Here is a 22,105-nt window from a genome sequence, read left to right as displayed (position 1 = left end):
CCTCCAAGAGAACAACATCATCTGCGTTCCATTAACGAGTTGAGCTTCGACCTTTTCGTTCTGCTGTTGTGAGAAAAGTACATCCAGCAAAGTCTGCAATGCCAGAGAGGGCAGTTGTATGAGACACATCCCTCCCCTTCTCTCCAAAAGCCAATAGTCTGCTTTGTCGCAGCCGAACTTGGAAACATATCAGCTAATGGTGGTGTTTCGCTGACATATGTGGACAGTTGAGATTCACAACAGTTCCAACTGATTTAGTGCGGCTGCAGACAGACTTACCAGACTAATAGGCATGGGAGAAGAGGTTATGCACAGGATTACCAAGAAAGGTGAGGTTATATTGAAGATAAGACATTAAACTCACATTTGTTCAAGTGGTCTGATGGGATGTCACGGCACTGTGCATGGAGTTAAAAAGATACTGGTGTCTTGAAACCATGCAGATGTGTAGTAGAAGTATTACTTGTTTGGGACAAAGCGTTTCAAACCTTATTTTGGGGGTTATTTTGGGTTCAGTACTGCCCAAGGACACTTAAATATGTAGGTGCAGGGCATCAAACCAGCTACCTTCTGATGAGTGGACGACTGATCTAACACCTGAGCCACAGCCACCCTGTGAGTGTGTGTCCCCATTTGTGTGTGTGTGTGTGAGACTTTCTCCAAAGCGAATATAAGCGCTAGCCAGATCAAGATCTTTACGACATGATGCGTTGGCGGTCATGAGAAAGAGTCTTTGTTCTGGGAGACACTACCGCGTTTGTCAACAAATAAAAGTTTCTTGTAGTTACTTTTAAAATGTTTGTGTGTTTTGTGTAACTGCTGTAGCCAAACCTCAACTGTTTTCACCAGAAATGAGCAAGGAAAGGAAATTAATGAGCTTCTGCTTGTGCTGGATGTTTTCTTTTAACAGCAGTGACCTTGTTTTCTCTCTTTATCTGTGCTTTGTTGCTTTTGCCTCCTCTGTGCTTTCTTACTAGTTAAAAGCAAGAAGCGACGGAGTGAGTGTGTCCGACAGAAAGCACCAGAGGGGATAACTCCAGACAAGACCTTCCAGATGATGGATTCAACCCATCCAAGAAGCTGAAGCCCAGTCCCATTCAATAACCCTCCCTTTGTTTCTTAACTTTTCAGCTTTGCATTGCGATCAGAGTATTGTGCCCCTTCTCCTGCTCCGGACCCCCCAACGAGCCCTCTACTTAGAGGGCTCTCAGGGAGGTTGCTCGGGATTGGTCTGCAGGCTGCCTCCTTGTGGATGACTCAACTGAAAGCCCAGCTAGGACTGACGCTGTTATATTACGCTCTTGCTATTGGCAGCCGAGCTGCAAACTTTACAGCCAACTCCCAACACACCGGCTTCCTACATATCTACAACACCCCCCTTCTCAACTGCTGAGACCATCAATCTCCTTAACCTTCTAAATCTTGCAAACACCATGTCCCATCACCTGTATGACCCCTTTGCCTCTGAGAACCAAAGCTCTACCCAGGGGCAGTATGGACTCCACAGTCAAAAGGCAGAGATTGACCCTCGGAGGGGAACTTCTCATCTTGGACCTGGGTCCAGCTTCAGTTCTTCTGGAACTTCCTCTGTGATTCCTAACAACTCTGGAGGAATGCTCCCATCTCTGATGTCTCAGTCAATGAGCTACAGGCCTGAACAGAGTAGGGCCATAATGGATGCAGACATAGAGAGGTCTATAGACATGCATATTAGTAGAGCCAGAGAGGAGTCAAGGGTTCCTGGTAATCCAGTGCAACGGCCTATAGACCAGGACATTCGCTTTACCAGCACACAAAGAGATGAGTTTCGCTCCTCAAGCACCGGGATGACCTCCTATCCAATGCCCTCAGCCTCTGCCTCTCTAGGACATAGACGCTCAGATGTTGAAAGTAGCCGAGGCTCCATGGACTGGTCGAATTACAAAAGGCCCACCGCTGATGACTCTAAATTTTATCCATCATCTGCTTCTTCTAACTATGCAGGTGGTAGTGACGGTAGGTTTCATGCCCCCAGTGAAAGAGAACGTGAAATGCAGCCCATCCCAGGGTTAGGTGGTTATGACTACCCAGGACCAGACAAACCTGCGACCCCTACAGAGTCCAGTCGACCTAAGTACACCTCTCAATCAGCTGCTAACATCCTTATGCACTTTGGACTTGAAAAAGAGGACTTGGAACATCTTATCTCCTACCCTGAAGACCAGATCACCCCTGCCAACCTGCCATTCATCTTGCGCCAAATCCGTATTGAGAAGGCCAAGAAGCCTACATCTGCAGGTCAGTCAAAACCTTACCCTGAACCCCAGTCCACCAGAGGTGTGAGTGGAATGGACAGTCACAGTTTAAGCACTTCTGGGGGGGCAGGGATACGCCAGGAAGAAATCTCGTCAGCTGTTCTTCAGCCAAGCAAAGTGATTGACTATGGACATACTGGTAAATATATAGGAGGGGTTGGAGACGAGATTGGAAAGACTAGTGGCAGCAGGGCAAGCAGTGGTGGGAGTGGAGGTATGTTGCTGATGGACAGTTATGATACTCCCAGACACAGTCAAGAACCACTGCCAAAAATTACAACTGAGGTGAAAAGCAGTGCCTTGAGTTCTTCCCGTCAGCAGGCAGGTTCTGTCCCCAGTACCAACTTTTCGTACACTTCAATACTGAAATCTGTGGCTCCCGCAAGCCATGATCAGACCACACGATTGCAGACCCAACCAAACCAGACCTCCAAAACAATCCCCAGCTCTTTCTCTCTGCCAAATAAAGACACAGACATCAGAGTTCTCAAGACAGAAGCCTCCAAACCTGTTCCTTCAAAAGAACCAACGTCGGCTCGCCAGTCAACGTCAAAAACCCAACCACCCGCCAATGTGCTCCGTGGTGTGCATCCCGGCCGAACTGGCCTAGTGCTCTTTGACAGTAATAACAAGAGTGGCACTAAGGATCAGAGTAAAACTCGAAGTCAAGGGTCAACAGTTGCTGAGCAGATGAAAAAGCAGCAGAAGCAGGCATTTCAGCAGAAGCCACCAGTGGAGCAACAATCAAAGCAACAGAAGCAGCAGGCACAGAAACAGCCAGTATCGCAGGCGGGGCAAGTTATGTGGCCTCCGGTTTTTTCTGCAGCAAAATCAGTTCCTTCTCCTGCCGTTATCGCCAACATCACTGATGCTCCACGTGCCATGCAGCATCCGATGTTTATCCCTGGTGCCCCTCGTCCCATCGTTATTCCTCAAGTTCTGCCTCAGCTGATCCCACCCCTGATGACCTTCAATCAAATGATGCTGACGAAGATGGCAGTCTCCAAGGGTCTTCCAACACCGGCCATGATGCATGACTATGCAGCTGCCTCCCCGAAAATCTTTCCACATACCTGTTCTCTGTGTAACAAAGAATGTACTCATATGAAGGTGAGTGGAAGAATGCACTCTGTTCTTTCTCCCATTAGGAAACTGTCCGTTGGTTATTTTTTCAATATCCAAAACTTGTTTTTTCTGTTTGTAAAATACCAATTTTAAATGGGTCATTTTTTGTTTTTTCACTCTGTTGTTTCACACACACACAGGCCTGAAAAACACTTGCACAAATTATCCATACACATGCATTATTGTTTGTAGAAACATAAGATCAAGGGGGCTGCCACATAGTGAGGCACCCCGAACCCAGGGGTTCGATGCCTTGCATTGACACCTCTCCAGCTACCAGGCCACACTATGTGCTGACTGGATTGTGCTGGACTTGACCTGGCCATCGGCCAGTTTTCAAGCCAAGAAACCACAAGGATTTACGTAAAATATTTTTTTGAATTTTAATTCATCAGTAATTACTATGAAATGCTAATAAGGAGCCCGTCATCAAATAAAAGCTGTGTGCCGTTTTTCAAAAACGAGCTTGGATGGCAAACTTTGTGAGAGTCTTAAATCATTTTGGTACAAACTAAATGTCATGTACCAAAATGGTTCAACAATGCCTGTCACAGCTTACTGTTTTATCTGACTCAAGGTGACCGTGTCTGATACATTTGACTTGACTGTCTTTAGACTTGCTTAGAACATCATTGTCAAGTTTAAACAGATTAAATGTTGGTGTGTAATGGCCGTTGCCAGATTTACGGTGCCTGATGTCTGTTGCGGCGTTGATATTAACTGATGGGATGTGACCGATTCCTGAGACTGTTGCTGAAAAAGGAACGGGGGCTTTGAAGTCGTTATGAGGAAGAATCTGCCCATCTGAAGAACTGGTGCATCAGAGGATGATGGAAGACGGCTGATCCCTTTTAACTCAGTTTTTGGCCTTTGTCTCAGTTTATATTCAGTTGAATAATTTGAAATAATTGTTCGTGAATGATTTTTTTTTTTTTTTTTTTTTTCATGCTATTGGAGCTGTCAATGATGCATTTTGTTACTTCATTTCCGAGAGTTGGTGTCACCAGCAGGGATTTCTTTTTTTTGGACAATCTGTTTTTGATTACTTTCCTCCTTTTGGAGCAACAAATTCCTCCCCTCTCCAGTTTCTACATGTTCCTGCCTCTCCTCCAGATGTCTCTACCTGTGTGTTTTTGTCCTGATCCATGCCTGTGACCTCTGCTGAGATGACCTTCGCCAAACCCCAGGAAACTTTATGATACCACATAAGACTGAAGAACAAAACTTTTAAGAAAAGGAGCTTTTTGTTTTGATTTTCTGTTACCACTGTTTTTGTTATATTCCATGATGAAGACTTGTTGCCCTTGAACTCAACTTGACTATAAAGTCACATATAATTACAGTGGAGGATTTGTGTTGTCAGTGACAAATGATAGTTGAGATACTGATGCTGATGTCAGTTTTAATAATAATAAGGCCTATTATAAATGCTGTGTTTGTTGTTCTGACTACTAGGATTGGATCTCCCACCAGAACACCAGCCTTCACCTTGAGAACTGCACACTCCTGCGAACAAGGTAAATCCTTTTCCCGATTGTTTGATTATCATTGCCCTTTTCTTCATCTCTTCCGGGGAAACCAACCAGGATTGGGCCAAAATACTGGAAAGGAAACACTGGAAAGAAAAAGAGGTTGGTGTCTCACCTCCGCAGCATGGTGACACAGGCTGCATAGCTAATTGTTAAGGGCCCATAATGCACCTTAATATCCTGTGGTATTAAATTGTGTTCCTTGAATGGTCTTTTTTGAACAAGATAAGACAAGAACAAGATATTTGTCAAGATAAACTACCGTCAAAAAGTCTGAGACGACTAATCAGTGGTTGTTTTATAGCTATAGCCTGCAGAACCTGTACAATTCCTCGATGTCCTTTGACTTTAGAAACATCACCAAAGTAAAACTGTTATATGACTACCTACCTCCATACAGACACCTTCAGCTTTTGTTAGAAAAATATTGCCCATTTGCCATTTTAATAGGTGTGTTTTGAATTGTCTTTTTCCACAGATACCCAGAGTGGGATGGTGAGATAACACTCGGGCCCAGGTAAATTTCTTAAGCTGGGAAGACCTGCCACTTTTATCTTCAATGACACTTCAAATATTCAAACAAGATGACTGTGTACTCTGTGCAATTCTGTTCTCTTTTTTTGTTGACACTAAGTAAATCTGTGAGTGAAAAGTAAGAAGAATAAAATATTAATAATGGAGCCACACAATTTGGAAGATGTGCCCTACTGATAATTTTTTTCTTTCCTGTTATCCACCTATGTTTTTCTTGTCCATTCCTCTCTTCAGGGCTGCAGGTAAAGACACCAAGGCCTCAGCCTCAACCTCTGCACCGACCTCCCAGCATCGTCACCAGAGGAGCAGGCATGAGAGTAGTTCCCGCTCCCGCTCCCGCTCATCCAGCCCCCGCCACAAACGTGGCTCGGAGCGTAGAAGGGACAAACGCAACAGCCGATCGCAATCGCCACGCACCTCCAGATACACTCGCAGGTCTGTCAAACATAAATTCTGTTCTTAGAAATAACATTGATGAGCAGAAGAGATATTTGTCACTATCTGTCACTCACCACTTTAAAAATCTAGACTTGGGTTGAATTGTTTGAATCTTTTAATAAATGATTTCATCCATACTTTCTTTAGATCCAGGTCTCGTTCTTACTCCCCGCGGTATGACCGCCCAACCTCCTCCCGCAATCGGTCACGTTCAAGGAGCCCCGAGAGACGATCCTCGCCAAGGAGGAGAGATGAGAAACGGTCCTCACCAAGGAGAAATGATGAGAAACGATCATCTCCCAGGCGGAGCCGTGAGAGACGATCGTCACCAAGGAGGAGTGACGACAGACGATCGCCACCAAGGAGGCGTGACGACAAACGATCGCCACCAAGGAAGAGCCGCGACAGCCGATCGCCAACAAGGAAGAGCCGCGACAGCCGATCGCCAACAAGGAAGAGCCGATCATCCACAGAGGGGTCATCTCCTCATCAAAAGAAGTCGAGCATTGCAGAGAGACTGGCTAAGAATCTGCTAGAAACATCAGGTTTGAAGATTGCTAACATTTTAAGACCTCCAGGACCTGAGTAAAGACTTACTTTTAAAACTTGCCGTGCTACTGAACTTATCAGCACTTGCGTATTATGGTAACATACTGTATGCAAGTGCATGCCAAAAATACAAATTTTTGTCGTGGAGTTTTATATATAATATTTAAGGAATACTTCCAACCTCCAAGCTCTGCATTTTTGTCTGACGCTTTCCCTCTAGCTGTCCAGTCTCTGTCAAAACGGTCTGACCTGGAGGCCATGGTTAAAACTTTGACTCCTGCCCTCCTGGCTGAGATTGCCAAGTTGGAGTCCGCCTCTTCATCCTCTACAGCAAAGAAGGAGTCGACTACAAACCCATCTAAAGCAAAGCCCAGCCTGCAGAAGAGCAAGGCAAGTTCCACCACCAAAAACTAAGGGTGATGTGTGTGTGTGTGTCAGGAAATGTAACACTTTGATAAAAGACTAAACTGAAAATTAGACTTAAATTCTACATAGTTGACAGATTACATTGGAAATTTTAAACACATGCATTCTTGTCTTTTGTCCATTTGTGACGAGCAACACTACATTTGGTCTAATTTGGGGGTTTTCTCTCCGTCTGTCTTAATTCAGTCTGGCAAGTCTTCAGCTCCAACCATGGTGAGACTACATGGGGTTGATAAATCTATCTCACACAATGATATGGCTGCCCGTGTGGGGCAGTTTGGAAAAACCAAGTCGATTATAATGCTTCGGGCTGTAAAGCAGGTATGTGTTTCATTCAGTTCGATCAATTAATCTACTAGCTTGATCATGTAATTGTTTAAAATGTCAAAAAATGGCGAGACATTGGATTCATTATCATAGGAGACTTAATGTAACCAGCAAATACTCCAATTTGAGAAGCTGGAACCACTGAATTTCTGACATTTTTGTTAAATGGACGGGAATGGAAGGAATTGTTGTGCGAAATTGTAGCTGTTTAACCAGTTGACTAATGGTTTAAGCATTAGATAAATTATAAAAGGATATACTATAATTTTGCTCATATGTCTACAGAAATGGAACTGGAAAGATTACAAATAACTAATTCAGTCTGGTTTTTGCCAAGATATGAGTATTTGTATGTTCATGTGTGCACATGTAGGCAAACGTGTGTTTTGAAAAGGAGGAAGATGCTAAAAGATTGAGGGACGCAAAGAGCTTCAGTGTGAAGGGAGTGACAATTACTGTTGCCAGAGAAAAGGTATAACACTTTCCATCTTTCTCTCTCTCTGTCCCTTGTAAATATTAATATTTTGTCTGCTGTGGTGTGGTAATGCTGTCAATAATCAAATTAATCAGATTAATTTAAAATACAAAAATTCACTTTGTTTGCAGGAGACTGTTACTAAAGAGCAAAAGAAGCCTCCTCAGAAGTAAGATGTGTTTTAACAAACATTTGTTTTGTCAATGTATTACTATAAATTATTAGTTGCTGCCTAAATTTGCATTCTCCAGAGGAAAAAGTTGTTTAGCAACTTTCCAAAAAAGAAAACCTGCAAACCCTGAACTTGACACTCTCTTTCTCCATATAACTCCATTTTGTTCACAGAAAACCTGCCACGTCCACCACAACCACCAAAACAGGCAAAGTTACCGGTCAGAAGATTGCAGCTAAAGGCTCAGTTAAAGCCCTAACAACTGTCACAAAATCAAAAGCCTTGGTCTCCAAAGCCAAAACCATCTCAACCAAGCACATCACTAATACGTTAAAAACAGGAAAGTTGCCTGTGAAGGGAGCTGTGAAAAAGGCCGTGGTGAAGCAAAAAACATCCTCCGTATCAAAGTCCACAGCTCCTGAAAATCTGCCTGATGCTGGTCACTCAAAACAAAAACCTGTACCTGAAAAGTCTGGAACCAGTGTTAAAGAATCTGTTGTGGTGCCGAAAAAGACAGCTAAGGGGGAGGTGCCAGCAAACAAGACTGTTGCTCAACCAACAAAAGGCAAAGACAATGTCACCGAAGCGAAGGTCAGGGCTTCCAAAGCAGAAAAAGCCTCAACTACCCAGAAACCCAAAACTCCAGCAGACGGTGTGGTAAAGGAAAATGTTGAAGAAACAGCTACAAAGGCTGTGAGTGTGCCTTCCAGATCAACAGCTCAAGAAAATGAGCCCAATGTGGAAAAATCCAAGCCTAAAGAATCTGAAACCGAGGTTCAAGAAGCTGTGGTGGTGCCGAAAGACACAGCTGAGGGTGAAAAATCAGCAAAGAAGACTGTTACTCAACCAACAAAAGGCAAAGACAATGCCACAGAAGGAAAGGTCAAGGCTTCCAAAGCAGAAACAGCCTCAACTACCCAGAAACCCAAAACTACCGCAGACAAGTTGGCTGCAGCAGGAGGTGTGGTAAAGGAAAATGTTGAAGAAACAGCTACAAAGGCTGTGAGTGTTCCTTCAAAATCTCCAGCTCCAGAAAGTCAGCCTGATGTGGAAAGCTCCAAACCTAAAGAAGATGTGGTGGTGCCGAAAGACACGGCAAACGTGACAGTTTTTGAACCTGAGCATCGAGCAAAACTTGACAAAGCCAATGACGCCGAGGAACCAATGCAGCTTGGGGAAACTGGAGTTGAAGAGACGGAGCCCATGGAAGTTGAGAGTTGTGGTGAAGGCAAAGGGGAAAAACCCAGTGAGAGTCAACCAACATCCAGTGCAGTCGAGACCCAGCCATCAGAACACTCTGTCAAAGAGTCTTCTGCACAAGGACTGGAGACCAAGACAGAGGCTTCACAAATGCAACAGCAGGCTGCAGGAAGCCCAGCTGTCGAGGCAAAGCCGCCAGGTGAAGGAGTGCAGACAAAGACAACGCATAAAGGTATGTTGGAGACCGGATGGATGAGCAGCCAGTGTTTGAATGTGGCATGTGAGGATTGTAGAAAACTTTTAAAGGATAAAATTCAATATAATACAGGACACCAAGATACTTTTAGGTCTTCCATCAGGCCTGTCATTCCAACCAACACAAGTAAAGTAACGTCTACTCATCCTCAACCTTAATTACTCAAAGTGATAATTAAATCTGATCTTTTGAAGACCCTGTGACAGATGAAGCACCAACCAAGGATTCCTCTGCCCCAACTGCCTCAGTAGTCAGCGAGCAGCCATCGGCAGCATCCGCACCGTCTTCAACTGCAGTTTCTCCTCTGACTATTGGGGAAATGGTAGAAAAACACCTGCATACAAATAGAATAGGTAAGACATCCAAGAAAGAGACTGCGTGTATCAGTCACAAATGTCTGCATGTGATCATAAATTTAATTTCTCTTTGTCTCCCTTTCAGTGTGCCTCAAGTCGCAAACCCTCTTCTCACCAAGAGTAGGTTTTTTTTTTTTTTATCATTTGTATGAAGTAGTACAGTATTCACACATGTAGACTTCTTAATGTTATAAATTAAACTCTGAGGTAGGAGGTTATTCTATAACAACAGAACAAGAACTCAGCTTTTGCCATCAAATGATTCACAGATAAAGATAAAAACTAAAATGTCCTTATAAATGTGACAATAATACAACATTAACATTAATACATGAATTGTTCCTGTTCCTTTATTTTTATTGCCAGACTAACCTCAACCTTTATTGTCCTCCCCTCTCTTTCTTTCCTTCATTTTTCCAGTTTTTCCAACTCCATAAGAAGCATGTGCTCATAACCAGACTGCCCAAGTATGAGGATGGCCTCTACACAGAGGAGGACGTTGCCAAACTGCTCATTCCATATGGGTTTCAATATACTGATGAAAACATCAATATTGTTCCTCAAACACAAATGGTAGGCACCAGGTTATAAAACTGCATTGGTTCGACCTTCGGGCATTGCAACCTTTCATTGCTTTCACACCCAACCTCATTTAATCATTTATCACAAGGTTTTTGCATTAAACAGTGTAAAATGCTTTTGAAGAAGTACTTAAAAGGAGGAAATAAATGTTCTAATACTCTCCAATCTGGTTTTACTCTCAGGCCTTCATCCGGATGCCATCAATGGAGACTGTGCACAACTTATTGACCAAGGTCAAGGAACAGAAAGGCGTTATGTTCAGAGGGTCGAGAACCCGTTTCAGCGTACTAGGGAGCGACATTGCGATGGCACCGGTAACTCCATTTTTTTTTTTAATCACTGATTTTCATAAGATTTCAATATTTCAAATAAATATCAATGAATTCAGATTTTTTTTCAAGAAAAACATCCAAAAGCACCATTCATAGTCATACTGTATGTATACAAAGACACTCTTTGATGCTTTTCTATTGTAGAAAAGTATCTTTGTTTTTTAACACTGCCTACTCTCACTTTTCTATTTTAGCTTGGGTTTTACAAATTACTGATGAAGCTGATGATATCCGTAAGTAATGCACGTGCGTGCACGCACACACACACACTTAAATCCTTATCATTGGTAAACTGCTTTAAATTTTGAAAACGCCCCCTACTGTCAGATCTGACTTCCTGCGTTTGTCTCACCAATATACTGTATATGTTCAATGTGATAAAAGCCTGTTCAAAACTCAAAATGTATTTATTCTAATTAAATGACTTCCTGTTTTTGACAGCCTGTGCTTGATGAAGGGACAAAAATAATCTTCATCAGTAACATTTCACCGAGCGAGGCCAGGGAGCTCAGAGAAACTCTGAAAAAAATGGGTTCGGTCAGCAACTTCCTGCCTCTTCTCAACAAGGTATAAACCCACACTTTGGACATACACACACTTAAAAAAAAAAGACTTTCTGTCAGTCTCACCAGTTGTGTGTGCTTGTTCCAGGTATATGTAGAATTTGACTGTGAACGCGATGCTGATCGGCTCGGAGTTTGGTACAGTCTCCTGAAACAATCCCCTGGACACAAAGTCATCAGGCTGAAAATACCAAACAGCACCTGTACATCACCGCGTAAGTCGGTTTTGTAAGATATGAAGAATGTACACATAAGATGTGAAAAAATAACAGCAAATTTACTTTTCAAATATATTGAAATGGCACTTTGTTTATTTGTTGTTTGTGCAGCGCCAAGGCTTCCTGAGAACGCTGTGCCGGAGAGCGAGGACGCAGTCGACGGAGCAACGATCCCACTGACCAAATGTGGCGTTCCACAGGGCAGCGTTTCACCATTTTGGATCACAATGAAAACGAGTCCCTTCCTGTTCCCTACCGTGTCTCCTTGGTTCATCATCCCAGGTAAGAGAGACAGTTACAGGTTTGATGCTGCCAACTTTACCATATTAACTCTTTCAGTGAGGTAACTGTGCCGATGTTCATTTTTCACTCCAAGATTACCTGACAGTCAGAGGAGAGGAGGACATCGAGGTAAGCCCTTTTTCTCTTGTCAACTTTACTTGATTTACTTGCTTTGACTCTTGCTCAGTGTAGAAGACATTTAGTTAGCAGCCAGACAGACAGTCGCTTTCACTGGCTAAAATCACAAATGTTACCGAAAGCATCACATTTGTGTTTGGAAAGTTCTTCCCAACATTACTGTGGAAGTTCCAAGCGATTTTTGATATCGATTGTAGCAAGAAGTGTGTACAGCTGTTATATCTGCAAAAGGTTGGCTCCCGTTGAGTCAAAAATTAAATGTTGTGTTTTCAAGGAGGCCAGTCGTGGTTCCATGTTCCCCACAATGATGCTGACCGGGTTACCAGAGGGGAACTACAAGCACGAGGACGTCGCCAGGCTGATCTGGCGGTATTTCCCAAAACTGAGCCTGCACTCCCTGTACTACAACGTGACGGTCTTAACGCTGCAGAGGAGGGTGAGGAATAGAAGCTGACAACCGTTGCAGGCACAAATATTTTAATTACACTGTTCTCAATCAAATAAAGCTGTGTTGTTGAATTGATGTTTCTCCATTTCTATTTTTCCCTTTTTTTAAACTCCAGGCCTTTGTGTTTTTCGCTGATTGGACTGCCTGCTGCAATTTTGCTCGAGATCACATCAAAAATCCTGTTTCTGTCCAAGGCTGCACACTCAATGTCCACTTCGTCTTGCAACACATGACTCTCGAATCCAGTGAGGTATGAACACTGAGAAAAGCACCAAAGGGCGTCCTCTGAGCTTTAACGCTGTGCCAGGAAGAAAAAAAAATCAACTTTCAGGATAGAATTCAAGAGGAAATCAAGAAGAATTATTCTTTATTTTGTCATAAAAGATGTTAAAAAGACAGATATAACTTAATGTATGTATTTCTACAGCATCTGTGGCAATTCATGACCTGTAATCTATTTGCAGGAGACAATGTACAAAACTCTGATGAAGTTGAGCAACGCTGTAAGTCATTAATCATTTATCTAAATCTTTTGTCAAAAGAAAGTGGCTGTCTTTGCATCTCTGGGCCTTAACACCAACGATTTCTTGTTCTTCAGGGAGTTCCCGATCAAAAATCTCTGGAGGAGCGGCTGTTGTGTGTGGAGACTTCTGAGACGTCTGTCGACATCATCAGGATGGTCATAGAAGTGGTGGCATCCATTGCGAGCTTTGTCAACTTCCTGCCACTCGCTAACAGGGTACAAACACCTGCACTTTTCATACATCCTACAGATTTAGTTGAATTGTGAAAACATAGATTTATTGGATGTAACTCACCATAATTTAAACCATAAGGAAGCCAGCTGTGTTTGTCATTTAAAGCAAATTAGCTGCACCCCTTTGCATACAACCATTTTGTTTGAATATACTGTACATCATCACATCCAACAGATTCTTGTCACTTTCTTCATCTCTTCCTCTTCTCTGTCTTTTTACTCTCTTTGTCCACAACTGTCGCTCTACCTCAGATATGCGTTGAGATGGTGGACTCCAGTGGAGTAACACAAGTGGTGGAGAAGCACAACTCTTTCTCACCTGGCTCTGTAAAAAGGCGTTCAGTTTGGTATGCGTGTCTTCATAATTGCTCACACCTCATGTATTTTTTTTTCTTTGTAATCGCCCATCTTCACAACGCAACTGACCAATCCTTTTCTTCTCGCCTCTGTCCAGGAGTAAAGTTCTGCGTTTTGAGACGTGAGTATATCACTTTGCATTTCATTCCTGTCCAGTTAAGAGAAAGACAAAACAAGTTTGAGCGGCCAAAGCATGACAATAAATGTTGGGTGATAAATGATGGGTCCAATGTTATACGATGGACGGGATTAGCTGGAGGCCCCATGTCACCTTTCATTGGACAGATTTATGTAGAACATCAATGAGTTCAAGAGGTTTAGAGCTGCAACAATAAGTCTATTAATTGATTAGTTCATTAACTAGAAAAGAAATGGGCAACAATGTTTTGAATCTTAGTCATGTAGGCAAAAATGCAAAAATATTCTCTGGTTGCTGCCTGTTTGATATGTCTGTTTTTAAATCATCAAAAACCGAATTACTTTGTTTTTGGACAAAAAACATGGACATTTGATCATGTCAACACTGACTTTGAGGAAATGAGATGGACATCTTTCACCATTTTGAAGACCAAACGATTAATTGATTTATTGAGAAAATGGTCTGCAGATGATTCGATGTTAAGAGTAGCTACCAGTTGCAGCACTAAAGCTATTACAGGAAGAGAAAAGAGGGATTTTCATTTGAAAAAGTAACTCACTGGCATGTATTTGTTATAAACAAAAAGCAACTCAGTGACACTAGATGAGAACATCCCTCCATTTAATTTGCAACTAACAGTTCTTTTCTGTTTTTTTTATTTTTTATTTTAGTTTGAAGAGCCTACAACAGCGTCTACAAGATGCTAGTGAGATCAACATTGAACCAGAACCCATCAATGTCGAAGCCAAGCCCTCAGATGTGGAATGTCAAACCCAGCTGCCGCCCTCTTCTGCTCTGGAAACCAGTGGTCCTGTTGAGGAGCCCGTCACAGCAGAACCAAGTGCAGCTGCCTCCATAGATGTAGCAATGGAGGAGGATGTTGGGAAACCAGGAACTGAGATCACCACAGACTCCACTGTTGTTCCCGAGGCAAGTGAAGAGGTAGAGAAGGTAAAGGGCGAAGAGGAGACGCTAACAAGAGGTGATGTGATCTCAACCTCTGCGGTCAGCAGTGGAAACACAGTCCCTGCTGATGCCAGCCTTGCGCCCTCAGACACAGTGCCCAAGCCTGAAGAAAACTTTGCAGAGCTTTCTCAGCTGGACGAGGACATTTTCAAGGCCCTGACTGCGGCAGTTCGCCAGCACAGACTCATCCGAGGGAGCAGGACGCAGAGTGAGGAGGAGGTGAGGTTGATTTTGTACCTGCTCAATACAGTCACACAAGTTCACTATAACGTTTTGAAAACCGGGTGGTTATAATTGTGACTGTTCGTGCTCTTAACCGTCGACCCTGCCCAATAAATATCTCCCCATTTATTTCATGTGACACTAATCCAGGAAAACTGATTTATTTTTATGTTTAGAGCACCAGCGAAAACAACACAAGCTCAACAGCTGAAGACAAGCCTCAAAGAACGGTAAATTGCTGTGATTTATATTCCAATTATCTTCGTAGTCCCTTTTACTGACTTACTTTAATCTTTCATCTGTCCAAGGAAAGAATCCTGATCACCCCGATAATGATTTTCTCTGAAAGTCCTTTTCAGCAGTCCTTGATACACAATTGCATGCAATAAATTAAAAGGTTGTCAATTTATTAGATTACTCTTTAATAAGCTAAATGACTCATTGTTTCAGTGATTGATTCCTTCTTTGTCCTCTATCCAGGGTCAGGATGATTTTACAGATGATATTGTTTCTTCAGACACCTACCTTCTTGATGAGCAAAATTTTGACATGGACGATTTTGTCACTGTTGATGAAGTCGTTGATGAGGGGGAAGATAAAAGCGCCAAGCCTCATAGCTCCTCTTCCTCTACAGTGAGAAGAGAGAGGCAAAGCTCAGGCGTGTCTTCCAGTGGCAAAAAGACCTCAACAAGGTCTTCGAAAGATTCCAAGAACTCAGCCTCTTCCTCATCCTCCTCATATAAGTCGACTAAAGGCTCGAGCTCCTCCGACTCCAGCGCTGTGTCACCAAAAAAGTCCACTGGCTCATCTGAGCCCACTAAATCCCCTACCAAACCCTTGTCCTCTGCCAGTGTCAGTAAGCCTTCCTCCTCCTCTTCTTCACAATCCACTTCCTCCTCTTCTTCAAGATCCACTGAAACCCCATGCTCACCTGGTCAGAAAACACAACAGAGCAAGACAAAATCTCCAGCAAAATCATCAAGTACTGCATCTTCCGGTCGTAGCACCCGCTCATCTTCTGCTGCACATGAAAGGGAAAAGATAACATCAGCCGCAACTGTTGAGGCATCAATAGAGACTCATTCAGAGCTGCTTAGAGAGGAGGCAAAAGACTCAGAGGGTGCACTAGCAAAGTCTGACCACAAAGTGTCAGCAGAGGGCAGTGCTGCAAAAACTGTTGAGTCAGAGACAAAAATAGAAACATCATCAGAGATGCATCCACCTTCACAAGGACATGGGGACGAGTTGAGCCAAGCCCAGAGTCTGGAGATTGATGTTAATGTCAATACACGGAAGAAAAGAAAACAGGAAGGGAATGAAGATAATGTTGACAAACATACAGAGGAGGACGACGACTGTGAAAACTACCAAATCCTTGATTCACTTGATCAAACAGATAAACAGATGGATGATGGGGACCAAGACGGCAGCTCTGAAACCAATCTAGCTGTACCTGAGGAAGACCAGACTTTGCATGAAGAAAGTTCTCAGGTGTTGGACAGTGTCAATGTTAAAGGCAAAGCCCGCCCAGAGGACGACAGTGAAATGGAAATTGACGGTTCTCTCCAAGAGCTAGACAGTGTTACCGAAGACCAAGCAGCAACAGATCAAGAGGACGGTCACCCAGACCAAGAGGATGGTTCCACAGTAAAGCAACTGTCTGAGGAAGATACAGTTAAAGATGCAGTTGGTAAAGAACAGCAGACAAATGACAAAGATAAAGTCCAAGCGTTAGATACAGGTTGCAAACAAGCTCAAAGGGGTAAGGGAGATGGAAATACGAGAAACCAAAAAGAAGATTCCAAAGATATGGAAAATCCAGATGAAGACCAGCTTATTCAACACCATGACAACAAAGACAATTTAAAAGACCCTGACAATGAAGACACTGAACAAGAAACCTTTGAGATATTGGATTCAATTGATGATCAGACTGCAACAGAGGATGACAGCCAACAACTTGAAACTGGCAGTGACCAGATACCTAAAGAAGACGTTAGTCCCATAGAACAAGAGGAGGACACATTCCAGGTAATTGATTCTTTGGAAGATCAGCCAACGACTACAGAGAACGAGCCAGAGACCGACAACAAGGAAAAAAGGACCAGGAAAGGGGAGGCGACTGCTAGAAAAGATGGACCTTCAAGGAGGAGTGGCCGCACAGCGACAGCATCTAAAACTGAAGAGAAGGAGAAATCTCCAAAGAAACAGGACAGGGCGGTGAAAAAATATGAGACACGGACAAAAACGGACACCACTGCAGGAGTCTCTAAAAAAGACAAAGAGATCAAAGAGGCCACTGAGGAGATGATGTATGAGATAGTAGATTCTGTTGAAGACGATCCGGTTCAAGATGCCGCCACCTCAGAAAGGACTGGTCGAAGAAGGAGTGCAAGAGGGAAGAAAGAGGATAAAATTTCATCAAAACCTACAGAAGTGTCTGAAAGACCTGTCAGGGACGAAGAGGCTACATACGAGATTTTAGACTCTGTAGAGGAAGAGACTGCCGAGGAGGAACCAGCCGTCACAACAAGATCTACAAGAGGAAGGGAAAGAACAAGTAAGAAAGATGCTTCAAATGAGAAAACAAACAAAGAGGACACCCCAACAAGAAGGAGGCACACTCCTGCCGGTCAGTCACAGGAACGAAGGGAAGAAACACCAAAGAAAGAGGAGAAAGCCTCTCCAACAAAGAAAAGTGGCATAAGAGAGGTAAGTGAGGTCGATGCTACCTATGAAATATTGGACTCTGTGGAGGACGAGGTTGTGAAGGATGATCGGCCCGCTAGAGGACGAAAAGGAAGAAGGGGAAGACCAAAGAAAGAGGTTAAAACAACTGTAAAAGACAAGGTCACATTAAAGAAAAGTGACAGAGACGCATCTGAAGAAGTGGCAGAGGAAGAAGAAGCAACATATCAGATTCTTGATTCTGTGGAGGAGGACACCACCGACGATCAGCTCCCAACAGGACACTCGGAGAGCTCTAGTATAGGAGACATCTCAAAAAATGATGACAAGCAAACTAAGAGCAGCCCATCTCTCCCAGGATCAACCAGAAATGATGAGGAGGAAGAGCCCATGTATCAGATTGTAGATTCTCTAGAAGACGATGAAGAAGAGCTGACTTCCACAGAGTTGCCCGATAGAGGGAGGAAGATAAAAAGTAATGAAAAGGCATCAACTGAAAAAGGAGACGCATCAACACACGATACAAAAACTTCGGAAGAATCTGAAAATGTGATGGTCAAGGAGGACAGTCTGTATGAGATGGTTTTAAAAGAGCATCCACCTGCTGCAGAAGAGGAGAGCACATCCAAAACAGAAATTAAGAAAGAGGACAAATCACCTACAAAGTCCCAAAGTGATACTGAGATACAGGAAGTGGAAAACGAACAAAAATCAGCAGAGAAAAACGACAAAACGAGCACTCTGGTCAACCTGGACGAAGTGAGCGAGGATGAGGAGGATTACCCTGATGACACAGCAGAGGAGGAAGAGCTGAGGAAGAGGCAAGACGCCACAAGAGAGAAGCAGATCACCAAGGAGCGGGAAACGAGGAGGACCAGGGAGAGGGAGGAGAGGGAGCGAAGGAGCCGGAGCAGCAGCAAAGGAGGAGGTAGCAGCTGTGGACGAACGAGGAGGTCCAAGGAGAGGGGGAGGGAAAATGAGGAGAAGGTGGAGGTTGACACCAAGGACCTGGTGACTCTGGATGAGGTTGGGGCGGATGAGGTTGGGGCAGATGAGGCTGGAGAGGAAAGACCTCCGGAGAGCCGAGAGAGGGAACGGGAGATCATGGAGGGAGAGCTGCAGACACTCGTCACTCTGGATGAGTTCGTAGAAGAAGAAGAGGAGGATGTTAAAGTGGAGCAAACTATGCTGGAGACCCGCCCACTCCTCCAGGAGGACGAATCAGTGGACTCCTTCAACCCAGAGGTAAAGATTAACATTTGAACACATCAACATTTTATTTTAAGCCATGAAGAAACTTACTGTGAAGCACTGTTAAACCCAAACAAACAGAAACACTGATGCTGAAGATCTCTTGTGTCTGTCTTCAGAATTTGGTGACTTTAGATGAAGCAGGCGGTGATGAAGAAGAGAAGCCCGACGAAGAGCAAGCGGAGAAAACCTCAACATCTGCTAAACGCAAACATGATGACGACACAGGTGTGTTACTCTGTCTACACATAATACAGTATAGTAATAATATTGACTATGGCTTCATTCCATTAAGTGCTCCAGGATGTCTTGGCAGTGAGTGCAGGGTTCACGTTAGCTGGCATACTCTGGCTGTAGTCCGCCAAGAAATATACCAAATAAATTCATTAATACTATATTAAATTACCTACCGTTTGACCCATAATATATTTTGCCACAACAACTCAAAGATAAACTTAGATAACGCAAAATTCTTCAAGGTAAAACAAAAAATACATAGACGAGATTCAACATCCTGCTGGTGCGTTCCTTAGCAGGATTTTGAATCTCATGCCACGTCTGACAACGCGCCCGTCAACACTGCAAAAGCTCTTGAGGAGAGTAACATGAGCTCAAGGCGTCAACCTGGACTCCCGAATTCCCCAGATCCCAATCTGATCAAGCATCCATGGGACACGCCAGACCCCAAGTCCAATCCACGGAGGCCCTACTGTGGATCCGATTTGGTTCCAACCCATCAAGGTATGGACAGGATCTCTGGGGGTGTCCTGTGGTGTCTGGCACCAGGGCAATTGCCGTGACTCCTTCTGAGTCCTGTGGGTTGTGAGATTGGGCCTCAGACGGATTGCGATCTTAAGAATTTGGAGGACAGGTCCACACCTTGAGCTCTTTCACGATCCTTACGCCATTCCTGAGCAGCTTTTGTGGTGTCATCAATCGTGGGATCCATATGAACGCCCACAGGTCTCCCAGCAGAACATTCGCTTTTTCTGCGTTGGCAGGTGGAAATTCTGCCGATTGAAATTTGTCTGAAAATTTGCTTTGTTTGTCCTTTTTTAGAGGAAAGTATGAACTTTGTGACGGTAGATGAGGTGGGAGAGGAGGAGGAGGAGGAGAAGGAAACGGTTACAACCAGGACAAGAGGCCGTGCCAAGAAGAGAACCAGACCGACCCCTGGTAACATTAACACATATTAATCTTTACAATCATGTCATTACCCAAAATCTAATCTATAGACACTCACAGAAACGTTACATGAAAGTTAACGAAAGGTATACATTTGCAGTTTTCTTCTGATTTGTTTACGCAACCAATTCACTGTCTTTTACCACAGTGAGAAAATCTACCAGAGGGAAAAAAGTGAGCGCAAAAGACAGCATAGAAGAAGAAAAGGAAGCACTTGATGTCTCGTCGTCATTGGACAAAGATCTGTCTACGTTGTCAAGTGAGGTTCCGCCGGAGGTCCGGAAGAGAGAGGAGGAGGTTGAAGCAGCGAGACAAGCCGACGTCGATGCTGCCTCTGCTGGGCAGGAGACGCAGCCGGAGCACCCTGAAGACCAGACTCTGGAGGAATGTGTGGAGGAAGGAGAGGAGGAGAAGGAAGGAAGGAGCAGGGCGGACATTAAAGGTACAGAGAGCTGAAAGAAGCAGCGACTGAGGTCATTTCAATCAAATCTTACTTTGTGATCGTCAGGGCTTTAATGATTTATTGTTTCTTTCTCTTCTTTAGCTGTGAGTAAACGCAGGAGGGAGCTTGTCGGACCTGAAGCAAAGAGATCTCGTTCTCAGTCTCCTTGTGTCTCTGCTGACTTCAAACTGCCGCCATTCAAACCCAACAACCCCCTCGGTGAGACACACACTTTAAAATACTCCCATTTATTGTTTAAAAAACAACACAAGATGCAAATGTTTTGATTTCTCCTGTTTCACTCTCACTGTCTCCCTCTTCAGGTCAGGAGTTTGTGGTCCCTAAATCAGGGTATTTCTGTAACCTCTGCTCTGTTTTCTACCTGAACGAGAGCACCGCCAAGGACGCACACTGCAGCAGCCTGAGACACTACGACAACCTGAAGGTACACACAAACACCTGCACGACATTTAAACACACAAGAACTCACAATTGGCCTCACGTTGTTTGTGTTCTCTCTCTTCTGTTTTCAGAAACATCATCAGAAGCTCGAACAGGAACCATCACGAAGTTCTCAAGGCTCCGTTTCTGATTGATCCCGATTGTTGTTAAATGTACAAAGCTTAGAAAATCAATGAGTTGCTTTCTGTAAATGATAAATTATGGAGCTACGGTGATACCTGATAAATATTTTAGCATGATTTGTCTGATCGGGATTCACTGCTCCACCCAGAGCTGCACAGTTACAAGCTGAGTTTCAGTCAGTTACGGTTACACCAGTGAAAATCTAAAAATGTTACAAGTGTACTTGATAAGAGAGAGCAAATTAATAATGACGTGCAGAAGGCAGGTGACATGGGCCGCTGAAGAAATGAAAACATCTGATCTGTACGAACTAAGGAGACAGAAATGTCACATTTCAATGTCATCTGTATTTATACATGTTGTGAATTCCTCATATCCATATTTGCTTTCATGTGTGTTTTGTTATACTTTCTGTTCTCATGAATTCAAAGAAATATTATTAAAAAACATTTAAAAAGAAAACAGAAATGTCTCACTTCTTTCATGACTAGAGAATTGGTGCCACCAGCTGTTCATCTCGATGTGTCCCACTCTGGGGGAAACAGCTGAAATGGCTGTGACATAATTAACATCCACAAAATGTGCTGTTTTTCTACCTTCCATCAGGTAGTAGACCATTCTGATATTTCTCACCTCTACCTATCAGAATGGCTTACAGCTGCTGTAAGCAGAAGAAGAGCTTAAGTAGTCGCTCTAAAGAGTCATTTAGTTGCCTGACTTTGATTTAGAAACTACCTCTGGTGCCAGTTTAGTAAAAAAACAAAGAAATGTGAGATATAAAACAGTTCCACAGTATGAAGCATCATGTTGAGACGCCAAGATAACTGACATGCAGTACAACATATGTCTGAACGGGCTTGACTCTAATACACATTATGAAGAGTAAGTAGTGACACAAATATGAAGAGACTTTCAAACTGAAGTAACTCCAGTTATATTCCTTCTGTTCCCTCTAAATCTACGAGGAACACTGCTGACAGCTTGTTGCTGGAACAAGTTTATTGATGCAAAAATGGTCAACCACCTTTTAAAAATACACACACATATATATATAAAACATAAAATACAGAGAATATCAAGCCTTTTTTCAAATAACAGAAGAAAGCTTGTATGTGTAACAGGATGTGTTTTACATAAAATACACTACATGTTATAAATGTTTAACTCTTTTTAATCAGAAACTACAAAAGATGCTGACTTTAAAGTTGCACTATCACCTCGTACCGAGCGTCGAGGCAACAACAAACAACAACAAAGGTGTCAGAACAT

General features: G+C 43.3%; 1 protein-coding gene across 1 annotated transcript; it reads left to right on the top strand.

The window, feature by feature from the left end:
* Nucleotides 1–937: 937 nt before the first annotated feature.
* LOC141004070 (uncharacterized) lies at nt 938–21,304 on the top strand. Its single transcript, XM_073475565.1, has 34 exons — nt 938–3,404; nt 4,875–4,936; nt 5,427–5,465; nt 5,717–5,917; nt 6,068–6,465; nt 6,690–6,859; nt 7,082–7,216; nt 7,596–7,694; nt 7,829–7,866; nt 8,043–9,301; nt 9,520–9,678; nt 9,767–9,801; nt 10,102–10,254; nt 10,446–10,577; nt 10,790–10,828; nt 11,037–11,162; nt 11,247–11,373; nt 11,488–11,658; nt 11,753–11,787; nt 12,071–12,232; nt 12,360–12,494; nt 12,709–12,747; nt 12,843–12,983; nt 13,254–13,348; nt 13,456–13,479; nt 14,169–14,682; nt 14,862–14,915; nt 15,166–18,618; nt 18,744–18,852; nt 19,684–19,800; nt 19,958–20,251; nt 20,354–20,470; nt 20,575–20,696; nt 20,785–21,304. The coding sequence occupies exons 1-34, from the start codon at nt 1,434–1,436 to the stop codon at nt 20,845–20,847; spliced, it is 10,788 nt and encodes a 3,595-aa protein (XP_073331666.1). The 5' UTR covers nt 938–1,433; the 3' UTR covers nt 20,848–21,304.
* The last annotated feature ends 801 nt before the right edge of the window (nt 21,305–22,105 follow it).

This window comes from Pagrus major, chromosome 10 (assembly GCF_040436345.1).
Source record: "Pagrus major chromosome 10, Pma_NU_1.0".
NCBI lineage: Eukaryota > Metazoa > Chordata > Actinopteri > Spariformes > Sparidae > Pagrus > Pagrus major.
This window is presented reverse-complemented; position numbering and strand designations above follow the sequence as displayed.

Excerpts from the sequence above, each read along its gene's own strand:
- LOC141004070 (XM_073475565.1), top strand. The coding sequence starts at position 1,434 with ATGTCCCATCACCTGTATGACCCCTTTGCCTCTGAGAACCAAAGCTCT. Across the intron at positions 10,255-10,445 it reads TTGTTCCTCAAACACAAATG|GCCTTCATCCGGATGCCATC; the intron begins GTAGGCACCAGG and ends TTTTACTCTCAG. Across the intron at positions 14,916-15,165 it reads AAGACAAGCCTCAAAGAACG|GGTCAGGATGATTTTACAGA; the intron begins GTAAATTGCTGT and ends TCCTCTATCCAG.